This window comes from Egretta garzetta, unplaced genomic scaffold (genome assembly GCF_000687185.1).
Source record: "Egretta garzetta isolate BGI_Z169 unplaced genomic scaffold, ASM68718v1 scaffold36, whole genome shotgun sequence".
Lineage (NCBI taxonomy): Eukaryota > Metazoa > Chordata > Aves > Pelecaniformes > Ardeidae > Egretta > Egretta garzetta.
In genome coordinates this window covers 829,059-846,151 of record NW_009259975.1, presented here as the reverse complement: position 1 = coordinate 846,151, position 17,093 = coordinate 829,059, and the positions used below count along the sequence as shown (strand labels likewise).

The 17,093-nt window shown below is 40.3% G+C and overlaps 1 protein-coding gene across 6 annotated transcripts in view; it reads right to left on the bottom strand.

Annotated features, from left to right (window-relative positions):
• Window positions 1-17,093, bottom strand: part of ATP6V1H (ATPase H+ transporting V1 subunit H) — a 48,626-nt gene that overhangs the window by 30,767 nt on the left and 766 nt on the right. For 2 of the 6 annotated variants that reach the window (XR_004842215.1, XM_009640349.2), the window contains exons 2-6: window positions 16,776-16,840; window positions 16,532-16,658; window positions 8,563-8,665; window positions 7,019-7,108; window positions 2,200-2,313 (exon numbers count right to left, since the gene is read on the bottom strand). Coding sequence is in view for 1 of the 6 variants with exons in the window: in XM_009640349.2 (XP_009638644.1) it covers window positions 2,200-2,313; window positions 7,019-7,108; window positions 8,563-8,665; window positions 16,532-16,635 (411 nt within the window). In the remaining 5 variants the exon portion in view is untranslated. Of the gene's footprint in view, window positions 1-2,199; window positions 2,314-2,402; window positions 2,898-2,970; window positions 3,296-7,018; window positions 7,109-8,562; window positions 8,666-16,531; window positions 16,659-16,775; window positions 16,841-17,093 lie in introns of those variants that run through there. The other 4 variants (XR_004842216.1, XR_004842217.1, XR_004842218.1 and 1 more) reach the window with 4 other exon arrangements.

Genomic DNA, 17,093 nt, shown 5'->3' with positions numbered 1-17,093 from the left:
CCCACCTCTCCAGCTTGTCCAGGTCTCTCTGGATGACATCCCATCCTTCTGGTGTGTCAACCGTACCACTCAGTTTGGTGTCATCTGCAAACTTGCTGAGGGTGCACTCAATCTCGCTGTCTAAGTCATTGATGAAGATGTTAAAGAGCACCGGTCCCAGTACGGACCCCTGAGGGACACCACTCGTCACCGGTCTCCATCCGGACATCAAGCCATTGACCACTACCCTCTGGACACAACCATCCAGCCAGTTCCTTATCCACCGAACAGTCCACCCATCAAATCCATAGCTCTCCAATTTAGAGAGAAGGATGTTGTGGGGGACCGTGTCAAAGGCTTTGCAGAAGTCCAGATAGATGACGTCTGTTGGTTCTCCCTTGTCCACTGATGCTGTCACTCCATCATAGAAAGCCACTAGGTTCGTCAGGCAGGACTTGCCCTTGGTGAAGCCATGCTGGCTATCTCGAATTACCTCCCTGGCCTCCATGTGCCTTAGCATAGCTTCTAAGAGGATCTGTTCCATGATCTTCCCAGGCACAGAGGTGAGGCTGACAGGTCGGTAGTTCCCAGGGTCTTCCTTTCTACCCTTTTTGAAAAGGGGCACAGTGTTTCCCTTTTTCCAATCACCAGGGACTTCACCTGACTGTCATGACTTTTCAAATATCATGGAGAGGGGCTTGGCGACTACATCGGCCAATTCCCTCAGGACTCTGGGATGCATCAGTCAGATTAAAAAAAAAAAAATTAAAAAAAATTTAAAAAATGAAACCTGACATTTTTCTTGAAAACAGACCAGCTCACTATTCAAGTCACAGTACAGCCCCAAACACAGTTGCACTGGCCACACCTAAGGGCAAACATCATGACTTGCCTGGAATTCCTTGCACCAGTACTGCTACCACAGCATAACATAGGCCAGGTATATGGTTTTGTAGTTTGAGTCACTGATTTGATTCTACCATAGTATGCCAGCATAAACATGTGCAAAGAACAACAATTCATACCCATGCAGTTTTCTCCCTCTTCAAGGCATAATACAAGTTTTATTGGTGGAAACAATGGTCTCCATTAGGAATTTACAGTAATACAACTGTACTTTTCCCCCCACAAGGAAAAAAACTGCTGAGATGAAATTGCCAGTTCTTACCACAAATCACAGAAGAATTCCAGAAAAGTTACTCCATAAACACCAGCAGCACCAGCTCAAAGCACAGCATATACCATACAATGCACGTGGTTGTACTGGGCTTGGCTGGACTTAAATTTTTTCATAGCAGTTCTATGATCCTGTGGTTTAGACTGGTGACCAAAGAGCATTGGTAACATACCAGTGTTTTAGCTGTTCCAGAGCAGTGCTTGCACAACATCAAGGACTTCTCTGTTTCTCACTCTGCCCTTCCAGTGAGTAGGCTGGGGGGTGGCTGGGGGGCGGGGTGGGCAGGCAAGAGGCTGGGAGGGGACACAGCCAGGGCAACTGACCAAAGAGGTATTCTGGCTCAGCACCAGTCTGCTGCATGATACCTTTCGCATCACTTCTTTTTGTTGGATTTGTTTTGGGTTACACAAACACACTCCTTTTTTCCCCCCTTCACTTACTAAACTGTCTTTATCTTGACCCACAATTCTCTCTTCTGCCTTCCAGATTCTCTCCCCAGTCCCGCTGTTGGGGACTGTGCAAGCAACTGGATGGGAGCTTCCCTGTCACCCATGGTCAACAACAGCAGACGTTATTTCTTCCCCAGTATGCTTACAAACCATTTTAAGCAGATTTCAAGCAGCATTACAGTAATTTGAGCATACGAGAGAATAAGGTTCATTAAGGTAGAGATATTTTCTTTTCACAGGATGAGAACTTAAATTCTAATATTTGTACAGCATGAGGAGCATTGACTGGCAGTTGTGACAAAAGTTATTTTTCTAGTTACATCTTACTGTGCTTAATTAATTCTAAAATCCTTGCTTTTCTGAGCCTTTAAAACCTCTAACCTCCCAGAAAAAACAACGTGGGTAAACAATGTAACTTTTCTTTCTAAAATGTGGCCAAGCGAAACTTCTATTAAAAACGACTCTTCTAGACTGCAAGAGGAAAACTTTCCAATCCAGAAGGTAGTTCAGCTTAAAACTCCAAAGTCTCCTAAAGAAAAATAAACCCAATATTATTCTCTACCACCTTCAGAGACAAGTTCATTTAAAACTTACCATATGCACTGTGAAAAGATCTTGTCTATTCAACATGGGCAGAAAATAGGACCATGCAGTGTTTTTACCACGTTTTGCATAATCAAAGAAGATACAAACACGCTGATGATTTTCCTGTAAAAATCGGGAGAGGGGAAAAGATGAGAGACTTGTGAAGGCATTCAACATAAAGCAGTTATTTGCTCGTCATTATGTTGGCATACATTATCAGAGTGTATCCTGGCTTGTAACATGGAAATTTTGCAGTTTGACAGTTACTTGTGGATACAGTTCATTTCAGCACTCCAACATTAAGGTTAGAGATTTGGGGGGGGGTAAACAGGATGGTATGGACGGACAACAAACTTTGAAACCCTAGTTATATCTCAGTACTCCAACACCTGCTTGAGTAAAAATGGATGTATCCTTTTGATCAAGCAAGCAAAACGAGAGAACTGAGGGACTAGTTAAATACTGTCATTTTCCAGAGGAACACTATTCTTCATCCAATCAATTATCCTTGAATAAAATCCATGCAAAGTTTTCCATGTATTGTTGCTTCCACACAAAAGCCTGTTGTTCAATTTGGCTGTGTAGGCTACAAGTGAAACTTCGGAGCCATACGTCCTGCCTCCCCATTCCTCTCGAGGGGAAGCAAGCTCTTCTCTCCCAGATGAGGCTGCAGCTGGTTCAGCTCTTCTCTCAGGCAACCTGCATACCTAGGAGAGGACACAGTCACCAGAAGCGTGTTCTCCAAGGCTTCTAGGCTGAACCACAAGAGACCACGGGTACCTGAAACCTGGGCAGCATGCAGTTTCTTCAAGCATTTCACCTAATAACCCCCATGAAAAGCAGCTATTATGGTTCTCCTTAAAGCAGACCAGAGAAGAGGCCACGAAACCTGAAGGAGAAAGAGGAGCTCTGCTATTTCCTAACAGCCTAGAATATAGACAGTATTCCAGAAAATCAAATACCTGGATTCTTGCTTTTTCCCAGCATTTCCATATACTTTCTAGCCTGATGGTTAGTAAGCTTTCATTCTAAAGAGACGTCTCACCATTGAAGTCAAGCCACTACAACAAAGTATACAAGTCCTATTAAGGAAGGTAAAACGGTTTGAAACACTGTAATTAGGAAACTCGCAGGAGAACAGTATCTCAGTCTCCACTGCCCAACAAATTTAACTTTCAAACTCCCCTAGCTGAAGGTTTTTCCTCCATCAATTCAGCAACCTATTATTAACACAATGTCCCAAGAATCAGCTAGGCAAGCCTGCTTGTTGGAATATGATACTTTAAGCACAAGATGACCTGAATGTATCCGTGATCCAAACACTGGTAATTTACTAAGCATCAGAGTTGCGACCAACCCTTCACTGAAAGTATCAAAGTTACTGCGTGCCACCAGCTGCAAATTGCTGTCCCGATCACTGCCTGGGGAAGGTCAAGTGTCACTAGTTATCCTGACAGTCATAACCCTTACTGTGATTAACATTCTACATAGCATGTGTCAAAAAGCACTCAAAAACCCTCCCAAAATTTGTTGTTCAAACTATGAAATAAAATAAAAAGTAAAGGCAAGATCTCAGGAACACAGTGCCTTGGCAGAGAGCATCTGCTCTGCGAGGGTGAGTTTGATAAAAAATGGCAGTTCAACCAAATAAGTCAGTTAGCATCTACACTTGTGATACACAGAGTCTGTCTAAAAAGATCAAAAATAACTAGATCAATGAGTTCAGTTTACAACATAACTAAGGAGGAGACAGGTCTGGAAGCAGAAAAGCTGAAATAACTTCAACATGCTGTCAATCAGAAGACTAGTCTGTTTTGCTGTTAAGGTGCAGGGTAAAGACAGGAAGGACTGGAGAACTGCCTACAGCCCTGAAATATGTAGTGCTGCACCTTCCCAGGCAGCTACTGACTACAGCAATAAAAAAAAAAAAAAAAAAAAAAAAAAATCGAAATCCTGAAGCTGTCACATCAACAGTTGAATAATACAGCATCTGTCATTTCTGAAGAAGCATAATGAAGCTCACTTGGGTGGTACTGCTACCTGCACCAACTACAGTGCAGGTTCTTAAAGATTTCACAAGTAACAGACGGTGCAGTGTGACAGGGTCACTAATCCAGGGAAATTGTTCCAAGTACTTACCATATAAATAGACTAAGAAACACTTCCTCAGAGACCCCAGTATGCTAACCCTCTCCACCTTCAGAAATAAGCAGAACGGTGATATTCTTATATGGCAGTCACCACATTAATTTCACTTCTGACAGCCTCCAAAAGAAGTCTCTTAGAAGGATGATCAAACCCATAAGCAGAACTGCTGGAACAATCCTAGACACCCAGGTAGGCTTTTGGTGTGCTCAAAACACAGTTCATATGATTTTTACAACCACACAAGAAAAGCATAGAGAGATAATAGAAAAACCACAGGCAGTCATTATCAACACAGACAAAAGCTGGATACTGTTACCTACAACAGTTTCTAGAAGTTTCAGCTATCAAAGGTAGCTTTCAAAATACTATTTGTTCATCTCATGAAACTGCAGTGAACATCCTTGCTCAAAACAATTTTACTGAAAGACCCAGTGGCAACATGGCAGGCCATGTCCTTGAACAATTTCTCACTTAAAATCTTTGCATGTACTGAATTAAGAGTACTTGGGCAAAGACAGGAGACTGCCTATTCACTGTTGTGGACTCTTCTGTCCGTGCAGTCTGCAGACACCCTGCACTAAACTCTCAGTCCCAGAGTCAATGACCACTATGCTGCTTTCTGACAAGAATCTTACACCCTGAAAATGTGCAACCAAGGGTCCACAAGGCATCACTGACAACATGTTCTACCATCTCAACATAACCAAAATAAAATAGAAGTCCTGTTTCAGCCTTGCCTAGTGGAAGCATAGAGGGTTAGGAAGGCTAGGATGATGCCATACAGACACTCGCTGCGCACAAGCCCTCTTTGCCAGCAGCAAGATATTACTGAATAATGAAGTCACACAGAGCATTGCAAAATCCAGTACAGCCTTTCAGACACTGACACAGAATTTCTAAAGTGCATCTAGTTTCAAACAAAAGGAAACGTATACTTTGCACCAACATCTCTGTTCTCCTGTATATATATATAATATATATATATTGACTTTAAATTGTCCAGGCTTTATGTTTAACATCAAGAGTTCCACACATGCCACTTCTGTGGCAGGGTGGGATCCTGAATACAGAAGTGTCAGTGCATGACCGTGAAGTCAAGAAAACACATTAATCTAGACACATATGATAGAACCAATATGGCAAATAAGAGATTACTCTAAACTACTTTCTGTGACCACCTAGAACTAATGCAATTGTTTGAGAGCGGGCCAGTGAAAGCCTTTACCTGTGGGGTATTAATTCCATAGCACAGGAGACTATATTGGCTACCGCATATGGTAGCTATAGCCTATGTGCTAAAGTCAAAGCACATAATCAAAACAAGACCTACTAACACTCACAAAAAGTTCCAGACAAGGGCAAATGAAAAGATTACTCCTGTGGCCACTGACACATCTCACACAGAAAGCAGGACCCATTCCTCACAAAAGTAACCATAATATACAGAGCTCTCACACACTAAGACGAAGTTTGTCATCACACGCATAAAACAAGGTACTCCCAACTCAATGCCCTCATCAAAGAATGACACCAAGGCTCCCTTTTGTCTTCTCTGCTTTGTGATGTTTGTGTCACACTTTAGAAAAAGTAAATCTAAAGAAAAGAGGAAGAGGGTCAGTGACAAAGCTGCATATGGGCATGAATAAACTGCTGCTGCCACCACCACCTGCTATTATTCTAGCAGTCAGTGCACTCACTCAGGGCTCTAATGTGCAGGCAGGCACCTGAAAGAACACCATAATCCCCGTGTTATAAGTAATATGCAGAGGTTCACACTTTTCAACTTACCCAGTGACAATACTGAATACTCAGAGCTGGAGTTAGAACTCACATGGTTCACCTCTTAGGACAATGCCCTAAACCGTGAAGTTATCACTAGACATTTCACTGTAACCTTGTATTAAATATAACATGAAACAGCAGAAGAGAAACTGTCAAACAGCCAGATACACTACGTGAACACCAGGAGGAAACCTTGCACAACTCAACCCATCTTGTTACATCATCACTCCAACCACTTTCTCCTAGTCTACTAGAGAGAAAAAAAATGGAAAAGCAAGACTATCTGATTTGAGTAAAGTCTCCTCTTGACTTGTCCAGGTCAGCACAGCAGTCCCGACACCAAATTTAATGGCCTACTCTTAGAAGTCACTGCATCCCGTAGCTACAAAGAGCTACATATTTCATTGAATCAAAAGTTCCTGTTTTATAAGTAAACCATGGAGAATTTCAGACCATGTTGTCCTAAACAGTCTAACTTATGTTGGAAACCTGAAGCTGCAGAAACTACACCTTCTTGCTAAGGGTGGCCAAATTAACACCTTTGTAGGAAAAGCTTCAACAGCTTGAACAAGTTAGAAGTCATATCCTATGTACACAACAGGAAAGGGCTGAGGCTGCAAATCATCCCTTAACATCCAAGTTTCGCATCAAATACGGCTGAGAGCCAACAGACAGGCATACAGGTGCATTTTATTTCTAGAATATGAACACATATATACAAGACTAAGTTACCCGTATAGCTTTAGTCCTAACATCTAACTTCTGAAGAAAAGATCTGAAATTTTAAAATATTATTTTTAATACAGTATGACATACACCTGAAGAAGCCTAAATTCAGCTAAGGAAACATTCAAGCATGCATTTAAGGACTTAAAAATAAGACAGGTTATTGACCTACTTGCAGCATATCATCAACCATTGTCAGAATGTACTGAACCGTCTGTTCCTTGGAGATATGAGTCATCAAGTTTATAAATGTTTTAGCACACTAGAAAAATAAGAGACATTAAAATTAATATTAGCAATTATCTTCATTCCTTTTGATAATACAAAACAGGACTTCATTAATTCAGAGTTAAGTCTTACATAAGCACTGAGCATCCCAGCTTCTTACTCAATTGCAATAAGAGATTAATACATTTGACATTATATTACAAAGAAAGTTTTCTGTCACATTGATCATTACCTTTTACACATTGTTTCATGGCTTTCAAATGAAATAACACGTACTCACTAATGAAAGTCAGCAAGGTGCTTTGTTGAAAGACTGATTAGAGAAATATCCATCAGTGTCTTTTTTATGTCAGTGAGGAGAAGAACCAAGTAAACTGACAAAACAGCAACAAACTTAGACACAGCGTAAGAAAGTTTCAGTGACTTGAATAGAGGGAGAGAAGCCAGGTCACTCTTACCCATTCATTTGCTATACCTTATGGGCAACTTTTGTTCATGTTTGAGCTGTTTCCTGCCTTCTGAACAACTCAACTCTACAATTTCAGGAACAGATATAAAAGGCTGGAACAGTCACAACACTGCTTTTTACACTTCTCCCTTCCCCTTTACCACTTTCAACTAAAACTGAGAGAAAAATGGAACTCTGAACTGCTATACTGTAATTATATTGTGGCATATAACGTTCACCATATATGCTTTTGTCATTATGCAAATTATGGTCCATTACATAGCAGTCACACAATACAATTTGGGGGGGGAAGAGGGGGAAGGAACCATAACAGCTTAAAATTAAAGTAGAGAAAAAGGCTGGAAAGTTTTGTGTCTTGAGTGCATCTCCTACTCCTCTCCCCTGCCTCACCCCATCCTCTTGGTGTCTGACATTGTCTGCTAGAACCCCAGGCTTCAAGGCTGAGATTCTACTGCTCGAAACATCACTGAAATGTCTTTGGGCATCTTGCCTAGTCTCCATAAGCCAAACGGCATGGGTCACCTATCAATCTTATATTAGCTCTCTACAATGAAGATGGCTCATATCCTACAGTGCCTAAAATGACACCTGCGTTTAAATAACTGAATCCACGTTGGCAGTCAAGTGGGCTCTATTGCTCGAACTACAGTACAGTTGTTCAGCTAGCTAAGCAAAAATCTCACTGGCAGTAGCTCTCATTAATAAACTATAAGGTAGAAAGTTCAAAAAAAAAAAGTGACTCAAGTACAAGTGTGCATGATTAAGTAAACTGGGATGAGGAACGACTTGAGCTAGCTTGTCCCACAACAGAGTCAAAGTCAGATGACATTTAATAATTATTTAATAGTTTTTTAAGAGAATGTGCACCTTGTATCTAGAAAAAAAAGAAATCATAATGGCAAGTTTTACACTTCTTCCATAACATCTTAACTGTATAAAACCAACAATAAGAGTTTGTACAAAAATTTCCTTCCATCTTCCTCCACAAAAATTAGATTATTAAAAGAAAAGAAAGTTACTTGATTGCCTTCTGTTTGCAGCAACTCCTGTTTTTCTTCCAGATTTCTTTTCTGTTCAAATCTTTGAATAAATTCACAGTCTTCACCTGAAATCATCTGCCCTCTGAAAAGCAAAATATGAAACCATAAGCAACATAAACAGTTTACATGGCAAAGACTTGGGTAGCAAGAGGGCTGCAGGAGCAGATTCTATGAGAAGACAGCAGAAGCAGCCCCCACATTGGACAGAGCCAGTTCCAGCCAGCTCCAGGACGGACCTGCCACCGGCCAAAGCTGAGTCACTCAACAACAGCTGTAGCACCTCTGTGATAACCTGTTTAAGAAGGGGTAAAAACTGCTGCACAACAGCAGCTGGGAAAGAGGAGTGAGAAGATGTGAGAGGAACAGCCCTGCAGCCCCCCAGGCCAGTGCAGCAGGAGGGGCTCCAGGCACTGGAGCAGAGATTCCCCTGCAGCCCCTGGTGAAGCCTACAGTGAGGCAGGCTGTGCCCCCGCTGCCCATGGAGGTCCATCATGGAGCAGATCTCCTCTTGCAGCCCGGGGAGGACCCCACACCAGAGCATCCTTTAGGTATGCCCTAAAGGAAACTGCAGTCCACAGAAAGCCCACACTAGCGCAGGCTCCTGGCAGGAGCTGTGACCCTGTGGAGAGGAGCCCATGCAGGAGCAGGTTTTTCTTGCAGGACCTGTGACCGCATGGGGGTACCTATACTGGAGCAGTCTGTTCCTGAAGGATTGTATACCCTGTGTGAAAGGATCCACCCTGGTGCAATTCGCGAGGGACTGTAATCTGTGGGCAGGAGCCCATGCTGGGAGCATGGGAAGAGCATGAGAAGGAAGGAGCAGCAGAAATGAGGCGTTGTGAACTGACCCCACCCCCCATTCCCTGTCCCCCTGCGCCACTCAGGGCAAGGAGGTAGAGAAGTCAGGAGTGAAGTTGAGCCTGGGAAGAAGAGAGGGGTGGGGGAAAGTGTTTTTTAGATTTGTTCTTATTTCTCATTATCCTACTCTGTTTAATTGGCAATAAATTAATTTAATTGCCCCAATTAGAGTCTGGTTTGCCCATGATGGTAGTTGGTGAGCAATTTCCCTGTCCTTATCTCGAACCAAGAACTTTTTGTCATATTTCCTCCTCTGTCCTTTTGATGGAAGAGCAGTAACAGAGCAGCCTGGTGGCCACCTAGCAGCCAGCCAAGGTCAACCCACCAAACAAACCTTACTTTCTTCAACTTGATATCTCAACAGTATCGCTTTATCATTCCTATATCCCTTGACAGAATGTAAAGAGCTCCTTTCTGCAAAAGGTCTCATGTACAAAGAATTTAAAATTAATGACAGAACAACCTCTCTAAAGCCTTCCTTATGCATCACCTCTCCTCAACAGCATTCTCTGAATAATTCTTAAACTTCCAGAGGCTGGACATAATGGTCAGTGGAAATAGTTGTAAGAACTGAAATATGCACAGCTAGCACATTATGCCAAAATTATAATACAGAACATGAATAATAGTCTAATCAAACCTGAAATAAGCACTGAAAAATAAAATGAGTTGTTATTTTAAGTTTGCTGTAAGCACTGAAAAAAAATGTTAAGGTGTACAGAGAACTTGGTTCTTAATGTATCTTTAACTTTCACTAATTATGACATTTCAGCTTTTCCTGGTAGTTTAAAAACTGATATGCATGTAAGCTCATCCAAACACATAGCAAGGGGGCTTGATATAGTAAACTGCTGTGGACACCTGTAAGTAACAGATCTCTACTTGCTCTTTGCTTTAACTTAATATTCAAGGGGTTACTGCTGTCATCAGTGCTATTTCAGAAAGCTGTTGACTCAGCTGAAGAGCTGGCAAAATATCACTGGGTTTTTGTTATAATACAAAACTTACCATCACAACAAATAACAAGCTTGTCAAAAACAGTACAGTTAGGTAGTCTTCAGGTAAGAAAACTAATTTTAAATCAAGTAGTCCTGGAAATATCCAAGATTTTAATAGGTGACTACCTTTACTAGTTAATACGAGGAATGCTTCAAGAAAGAAGAAAAGTGTGCACATCATCAATATAAAAGTCACAGGGGATGAGAACATTAAACATTGCTCTGTTTCAGTTATTTCCAAGACTCATCTGTTACATTTCCACTGAGTCAAATGCCTCCTCCACTGTGCAAAGCTATGTTGCACATATTCTATTAACTCCTTTTTAATTCATCTTTTCCACATTTCAGGCCAGTTTCTGATGTTCCATGACTAGTTCCATTAAAATCCTTGTAAATGTATAGGAAGCGTTTGCTTTTTTTTTATTGGCTCACCTGGATTCTTGAAACACAGAAACACGAAGACCTACAATGTGTTCTTGTCTTTCCTCTTACTTAAACAGTTATGTCTTGAGGATGGCCTCATCAGAGCGCCATCTTTTACCTATTTACTTTTTAAGCAAGGAATGTAAGTAGTCCAGTACCACACACACCATTCCTGTATTCTAGCTGGTTTGTAAGAAATACCTTCATATGCAGTGAGGAAAGGCAATTAAGACTTACTAGATGTAAGATTCATAAAGCCAGTGGTAGTCCTCAACTAGTTTCTACTAAAACTTAACTAATTATAGACAAAAAAGTAATTAGCCATTAATGACCATGCTGCTACCACATGCCTTTTAGATTGACTTGTGTTCTTACTTGCCTTCTAAGGATGAATTTGAGTAGTTGTTGAAAGATGAGGACAACTCATTCACCACAAATACTGCACTTAACGACCTGTAACTAGAAGCCTCTCATGTTTCAATCAATGCTGGCCAAGACAGGAAGTCCTGGATGATACTGATATAAAGTAACCAGATGAGCTGTTTCTTTATAAGAGCCATTTAGGAAGCACTTCAAAGACGACAAAGTGAACCCTTAACTTCTAGCTTTAATGCTTTCAAAAGCCTCAGCCCAGGAAGACAGATGCTTCTCTATAGTCAGGCTATTAGAATAGGTCTGCCAACCTGTCAAGGAAAAAAGCTTTCAAGCTTTTGCTTTCATCCTACGGTAGGCTACAGGAAAAAAAAAAAGAAAAAATAAGAAAAAAAGGTGTGGGGATTGATGTTGCCTTGAGAGGAAAAGAAATCAGGGTTTATTCTTTATTGCTGTGTAAGTGCCATTCAAAACCATACTTTTCCAACCCATACAAAATAGTTCAAGGTATCCGATAGCTTTGTAAACAAGATGTTAATCAGATGTATAAGATCCCTAATAATATATTAACAGTTTTAATAATTTCAAATGCATTAATTTCAATTCATCTAATTTTAAAATTGAAATAACTGATTATTTAGTAAACCTTAGCAACCAGTGGAAAAAAAATAGAAAAAAAAAAATGCAGAGCAGCCTCAGACAGCCAGTACCACCTACCATGATGCTATTACCACATTTTCCTCATCCCCCTTTCAAAGAGACAGGAATTTCCAAACATCTTTAAGAAAACTATGCAAGGATGCAAGTAGCCAAAGCTTCCCTCCATCCCTCTTCCTAACACCCAATTAATTTCTTATTTTCCAGGATGACACAGTCTTTTGCCAACAGATAAAAGTCACTTTGACTGAGCTCCAGCTGTCTGGGTATATCAGGTTTAGACCAGGAGTACTATAACCACATTTTAAAGCCCTGTGGTTGAGATACTAAGGTCTGCCTTCCAGAGCACTAGCTACAGGGGAGTAAACTGAAGCCATGTAAGATTTAGAAAGACACAATTTGTCAGACCACCATTTTTAAAACCTTTTGCTCTCATCTTAAGATGATTCAGAAACTTGTGATTCTTTCTTTTTATTACGCATTTCCTCCAGCAGCTCTTGTTCCTTTTTTTGTTTGAATGATTTAACAAAAGTCATTTTAGAGGTCAGGGTTTTGTTTGTGGTTGTTTTTTTTATTTTGGGGTGTATTGTTGTGTTAAAAAAAAAAAAAAAAACAAACCACAAACAACTTTTGACTACATCTGCAGCAAACACAAAGCTCATATGAAGCCACCATGTCAAGGCATAATTTCTTTTACCCAGTTATCTACAGTAATCTGCATGTACCTAAAAGACATTCATTTGATCCAACTGCTCAACACTTTTAACATTACAAAATTAAAACAGTAAGAGGCTAAATGTACTCTACAAGACTGGCCCAAATTTAAAAAACAACAAAAAAATTAACAAAAAACCTCAACCAACAAAACAAAAACACCCAAACACCCACATACACATTACAAGTTAGGAAACTTCTATCCTTCTAAGACAAGATTTTCTTTTGAAGTCCAAGATATTTAACCTGGTTTAGAAGGTGACCACCCCCAGGAAACTAAAATAGATACTTCAGCATCAGAATTCACAAACACATATGTAAAGTACTTGAAGACACATGGGAAGCCAAGTATAAATTAGCCATCAGGTATCTCACCTACACTAAGTATTCTCACATACTGTATACCTAGAAAACCTACAGTGCAGCAAGATGCAAGTTAAATTCTGAAACAAGTTCACTTTTCCACAGAACTCATTTACTACCCTTGCTTTGGAACTTGCTTCAGACAAGCTAACACACCCTCCAACAGCATTCTGACACCCTGAGGCAAATGCTGAAAGCAACCACACAGTACACAACAGTGGCACATCGTATTTTCAACTATCAGAAGGCACTGACACTTCTAAACAGCTTCAAGTCTCAAGATCCAAAGGCAGGAAAGTCGGTACAGAACTAATGGCCTCAACTACATTTAGTTTCCAGGAGGTAGGTAGACCTACACATCACGTTCCATTGTTCCAAGTTTTGCTACTTTCTTCTCCCTCAGACACGGATACTAGCTGGAATTCAACACAAAGAAAGTGTGAGTTTTAGCATAAAAAAAAAAAATTTTTCCACAGCCTAACTTTGAAATGAGCAGTGAACACAGTGGCAAACTGGCAGTATGTACAGTTGTGAGATCTAAATATTTCACTTTTGTGCAAAAAAACCCCCACAGATAATGTCAAAAGTCAGCAGCTGTGGGTTAGCTTAGTTTGACATTTAGTTTACAGTTATAACCTTCAGAGATGGAATAAACAATATGCCAGTTAATCTTTAGCTTGAACTGACTCTACAAGAGAAGCCAGGCTACTAGAGCCTGACCGACTATTAGTAAGCCATTTTACTTTTGCACTGAAGAACAGAGAGAGCAGAAAAGAATTTCAGAATGCCTCCTGTGTGACCCAGACTCCAATGCTGTTCTGATTGATGCAATCTTTAAAGCATCTTTATATATATAAAACTGTCACAGCCAGATTTTAAAAATAAACAAATCCAAAAAGCACCACACCTCATCAGAATTTCTTGTGAGGTTCTTTGACTCCAAGTATGTAAGTACTATCTATAGTTCAAGGAACACAAGTTATCTCATGCCTGAGTTGATGTGTTAACTTAGGGAAAACAAACATAAAAGTCTTTCATCTAATGTAAAGTCATCTGAAGACTTGAAGTACACCTCCATATATTTATACGCAAGCTTACCACACTACATGCAGACTGCCACAGCAGGAGCTCAAAAGAAAGTAAGAGAAGTGTCCTTCAAAATCACCAGCACCCCATATTCCTTCTACTCTATAGACCAGAAGAAACCACTCTGACTTGCCTCTTACAGGTGCATCGGAAGCAAGCAGTTTTCACTCATTAATAATGCTCTTCGTTTCAGAAATTAGTCAATATAGACGCACTAAGTGATTTTTCAACAAATCCTCAAAGACACCATCACATCCAAACCTGCCTGTTGTAAAAAGGACATGTCCAAAATCAGTGTTCCTCTTTAGAAGCACTAAGAAGTACTGCTCATATTTTCCAATAACTAAAGATAAGCAAACTCCTCAGCCAAGGAACTACAGTTATCTTCACCATGCTCCACAGTCCCTCTGGCACCACTGAAGTTCATCCTTGAAGCTACCTTAGCCAGACAGCCAGGCTGTTATCAGTAAATACAAGACACAAAGATTACATTTATTTCAGAGCAATAATTAATAGGACACACTGTCTTTGTCAGACAGAGGGCACCAGGCATCGAACAGTCTCACAACAGGATCACAAACACTAGCCAGATGCACTATGGTAGCCTCCAAAACCTCGCTAACTCATCGAAGAGAGGAAATAACTACTACATTCTTCTTTCATGGGTTCCAGAACAAAACAAAGTCAAATTCTACATCTAGAATCTGAAAAAGAACCATCAACCCTGCCTTCTGGTCAAAAGAAATGCACAGAAATTTGCTGACAGATAAATAAACAGAACTCTGCCATCCTTATTAAGCACCTGAAATAGACAACCCCAAGAACAAAGGCAAATTGTAAATGGTAGACCACATAAAGCACAGTCAAGCTATTAATACTACATATGTATCCAAAGTACAAGTCCTTGCCAAACAGAACCATCCCCTATATTAAGAAAAGCAACAGGATCTCACTGGCCTTATAGTCTGAACCACTAGAGACACAGTGAAAAAGACTATCCTGTATTCCCTTAGACTGACAGTGAACAATTGCACTCCCATATTCATCCCAAATAACTGCGAACTAGCTGTTCACTTGCCACTGGGACAGCACAGGAACAGCTGCCCAGGCTTCCCCAGGACACACTTCCCATCAGATGGATAACAGGGCACACAGTGACAGCAAATGCCATTTAGATTGTTTGACAAATACTTGGTAGCTGCCACAGTCAAGTTACCACATCAACCTCACTCTTTTGCCTGCAAAGCCACTGTAATCTCACGCTGCAAACTGAACAAGGAACTGATACATCTGAAAGAACAGCCTAGGAAAAGGAAGCTTCCCGAGTAGATCAGTTCCTTAATCCAGTTTACCATGTAGATATACAGTCACAAAGAGAAAAAACTAACACAACAGAATTAATGGAATAGGCTACATAGCACAGGGCAAAGCAGGTAGTCATTAATGAGATTCTACCACGTTGGCATTTCTCAGCTTGCATGTGTACAGTTTGGTAACCTTATTTTAATATATAGCATTTATTTATGTATCACAGCTATCTGAAAAAAAAATAAAAGATCTTCTGCAAAGTGGCGTAGTGTTGGTAATCACAAAGCATCATCAGCACAGCTTGTACCTCTAGAATCGTTAAGATTTCTGCTACTTCAGTTACAAAGCAACAAACACTGAAATAATTTGCTATTATACAAAGGCCCTCAAGAGATAATACTAATTTACGCTTTGCCAATATTCTTCATAGGTACCTGTCACGAGGAATGCAGGGATGCAAGAAATCTGCATTTCACTTCAGAGTACCGAGGACTAGTAGAAGTCTGTTTCTTCTCCCCGTTCCCTACCTCCTGCACAAACCTATTTTCCTCAGCTTGTCCCTCTATGCTACTCCCTGTGCCATTATATACCTTCCAAAGTAAACTCTGAGCTTATCTGAAGTGGCAGCACAGCTCTCCCCACACTGAAGTATTTTTTTCAGCCTACTCCCCAACTGACTCATTTCAATTGCTCTCCAGCACTATTCTTCCTGTAGTTGAGGTACAGCTTATTTTCCTGGACTACCAATCCAGCGCTGCTAGTGCAGTTTGTATTCACACATAGGCACTTCCACAATAGAGGTAACATACCTACTTATAAGACAATTCTTACTGTAAACTTTTCTTGTATCAGTACTTGCCCAACAAGGATAAAATTGAGAATGGTATTTGAATTATAAGGAGAAAAAAAAATGGACAGTTTTAACACACATTTGTGCAAACTTATATCATTTGTTATTATAGCATTCAGTTCACAGAAGTAGAGTTCCCTTTCTTGTAATAAGTCATACGAAAATTTTCCCCAACCATTTCCATTTAATGCAGTCTTTTTCCAACCATTTTCATGGGACCAAGACAGAACGTTCCTCACTGTAACGTAATGTTGCAATGTAACCCAATATCCCAAAAAGAAAGAACAGAAAAAAAAAATCATGGGAAGCTTTTACTTACTGGAGGTATGACTGCCAGTTTACTTTGTTTGCCCGAACTTCAGCAGCTTTGGCAGCAATGATGTTTGTTGGGACAGCAGCATCTACAGCACCTCGGATATCCATCTTAACTGATAATTAAAATGTACCTGGAAATGCAAGTCAGATTTGAGGCCTCTTATTAAAGTATTAAAGAGCAGAGTATCTGTCCGATACTTTAAAGGAAAAAAAAAAAAGGAAAAAATTGTTTTCAGGTGTCCCATTACCTAAGACCACACTCAGTACTGTCTGAAAAATCCAAGTTTTATACAGCATCTAAAATGTGACTTCCCTGAAACAAACAAAAATAAGCCATAACTACACATTAAAGTGTAACCAATCACAAGTTTGCTAAAATCAAAGATATATACCATTACTAAATAACACCCAGTCTTGTAAGTTTTCAAGCAATCAACTTAAGTTCTTTGACTAAAGACTACTTTTTCTGCAGTGCCCAAATAGCCCTACAGATAACAGTATCCGTCTTCCTTCCAAATCAGGACTAATGACAAGGTTTAAAATTCAGTGCATGCTTCCTCCCCCCC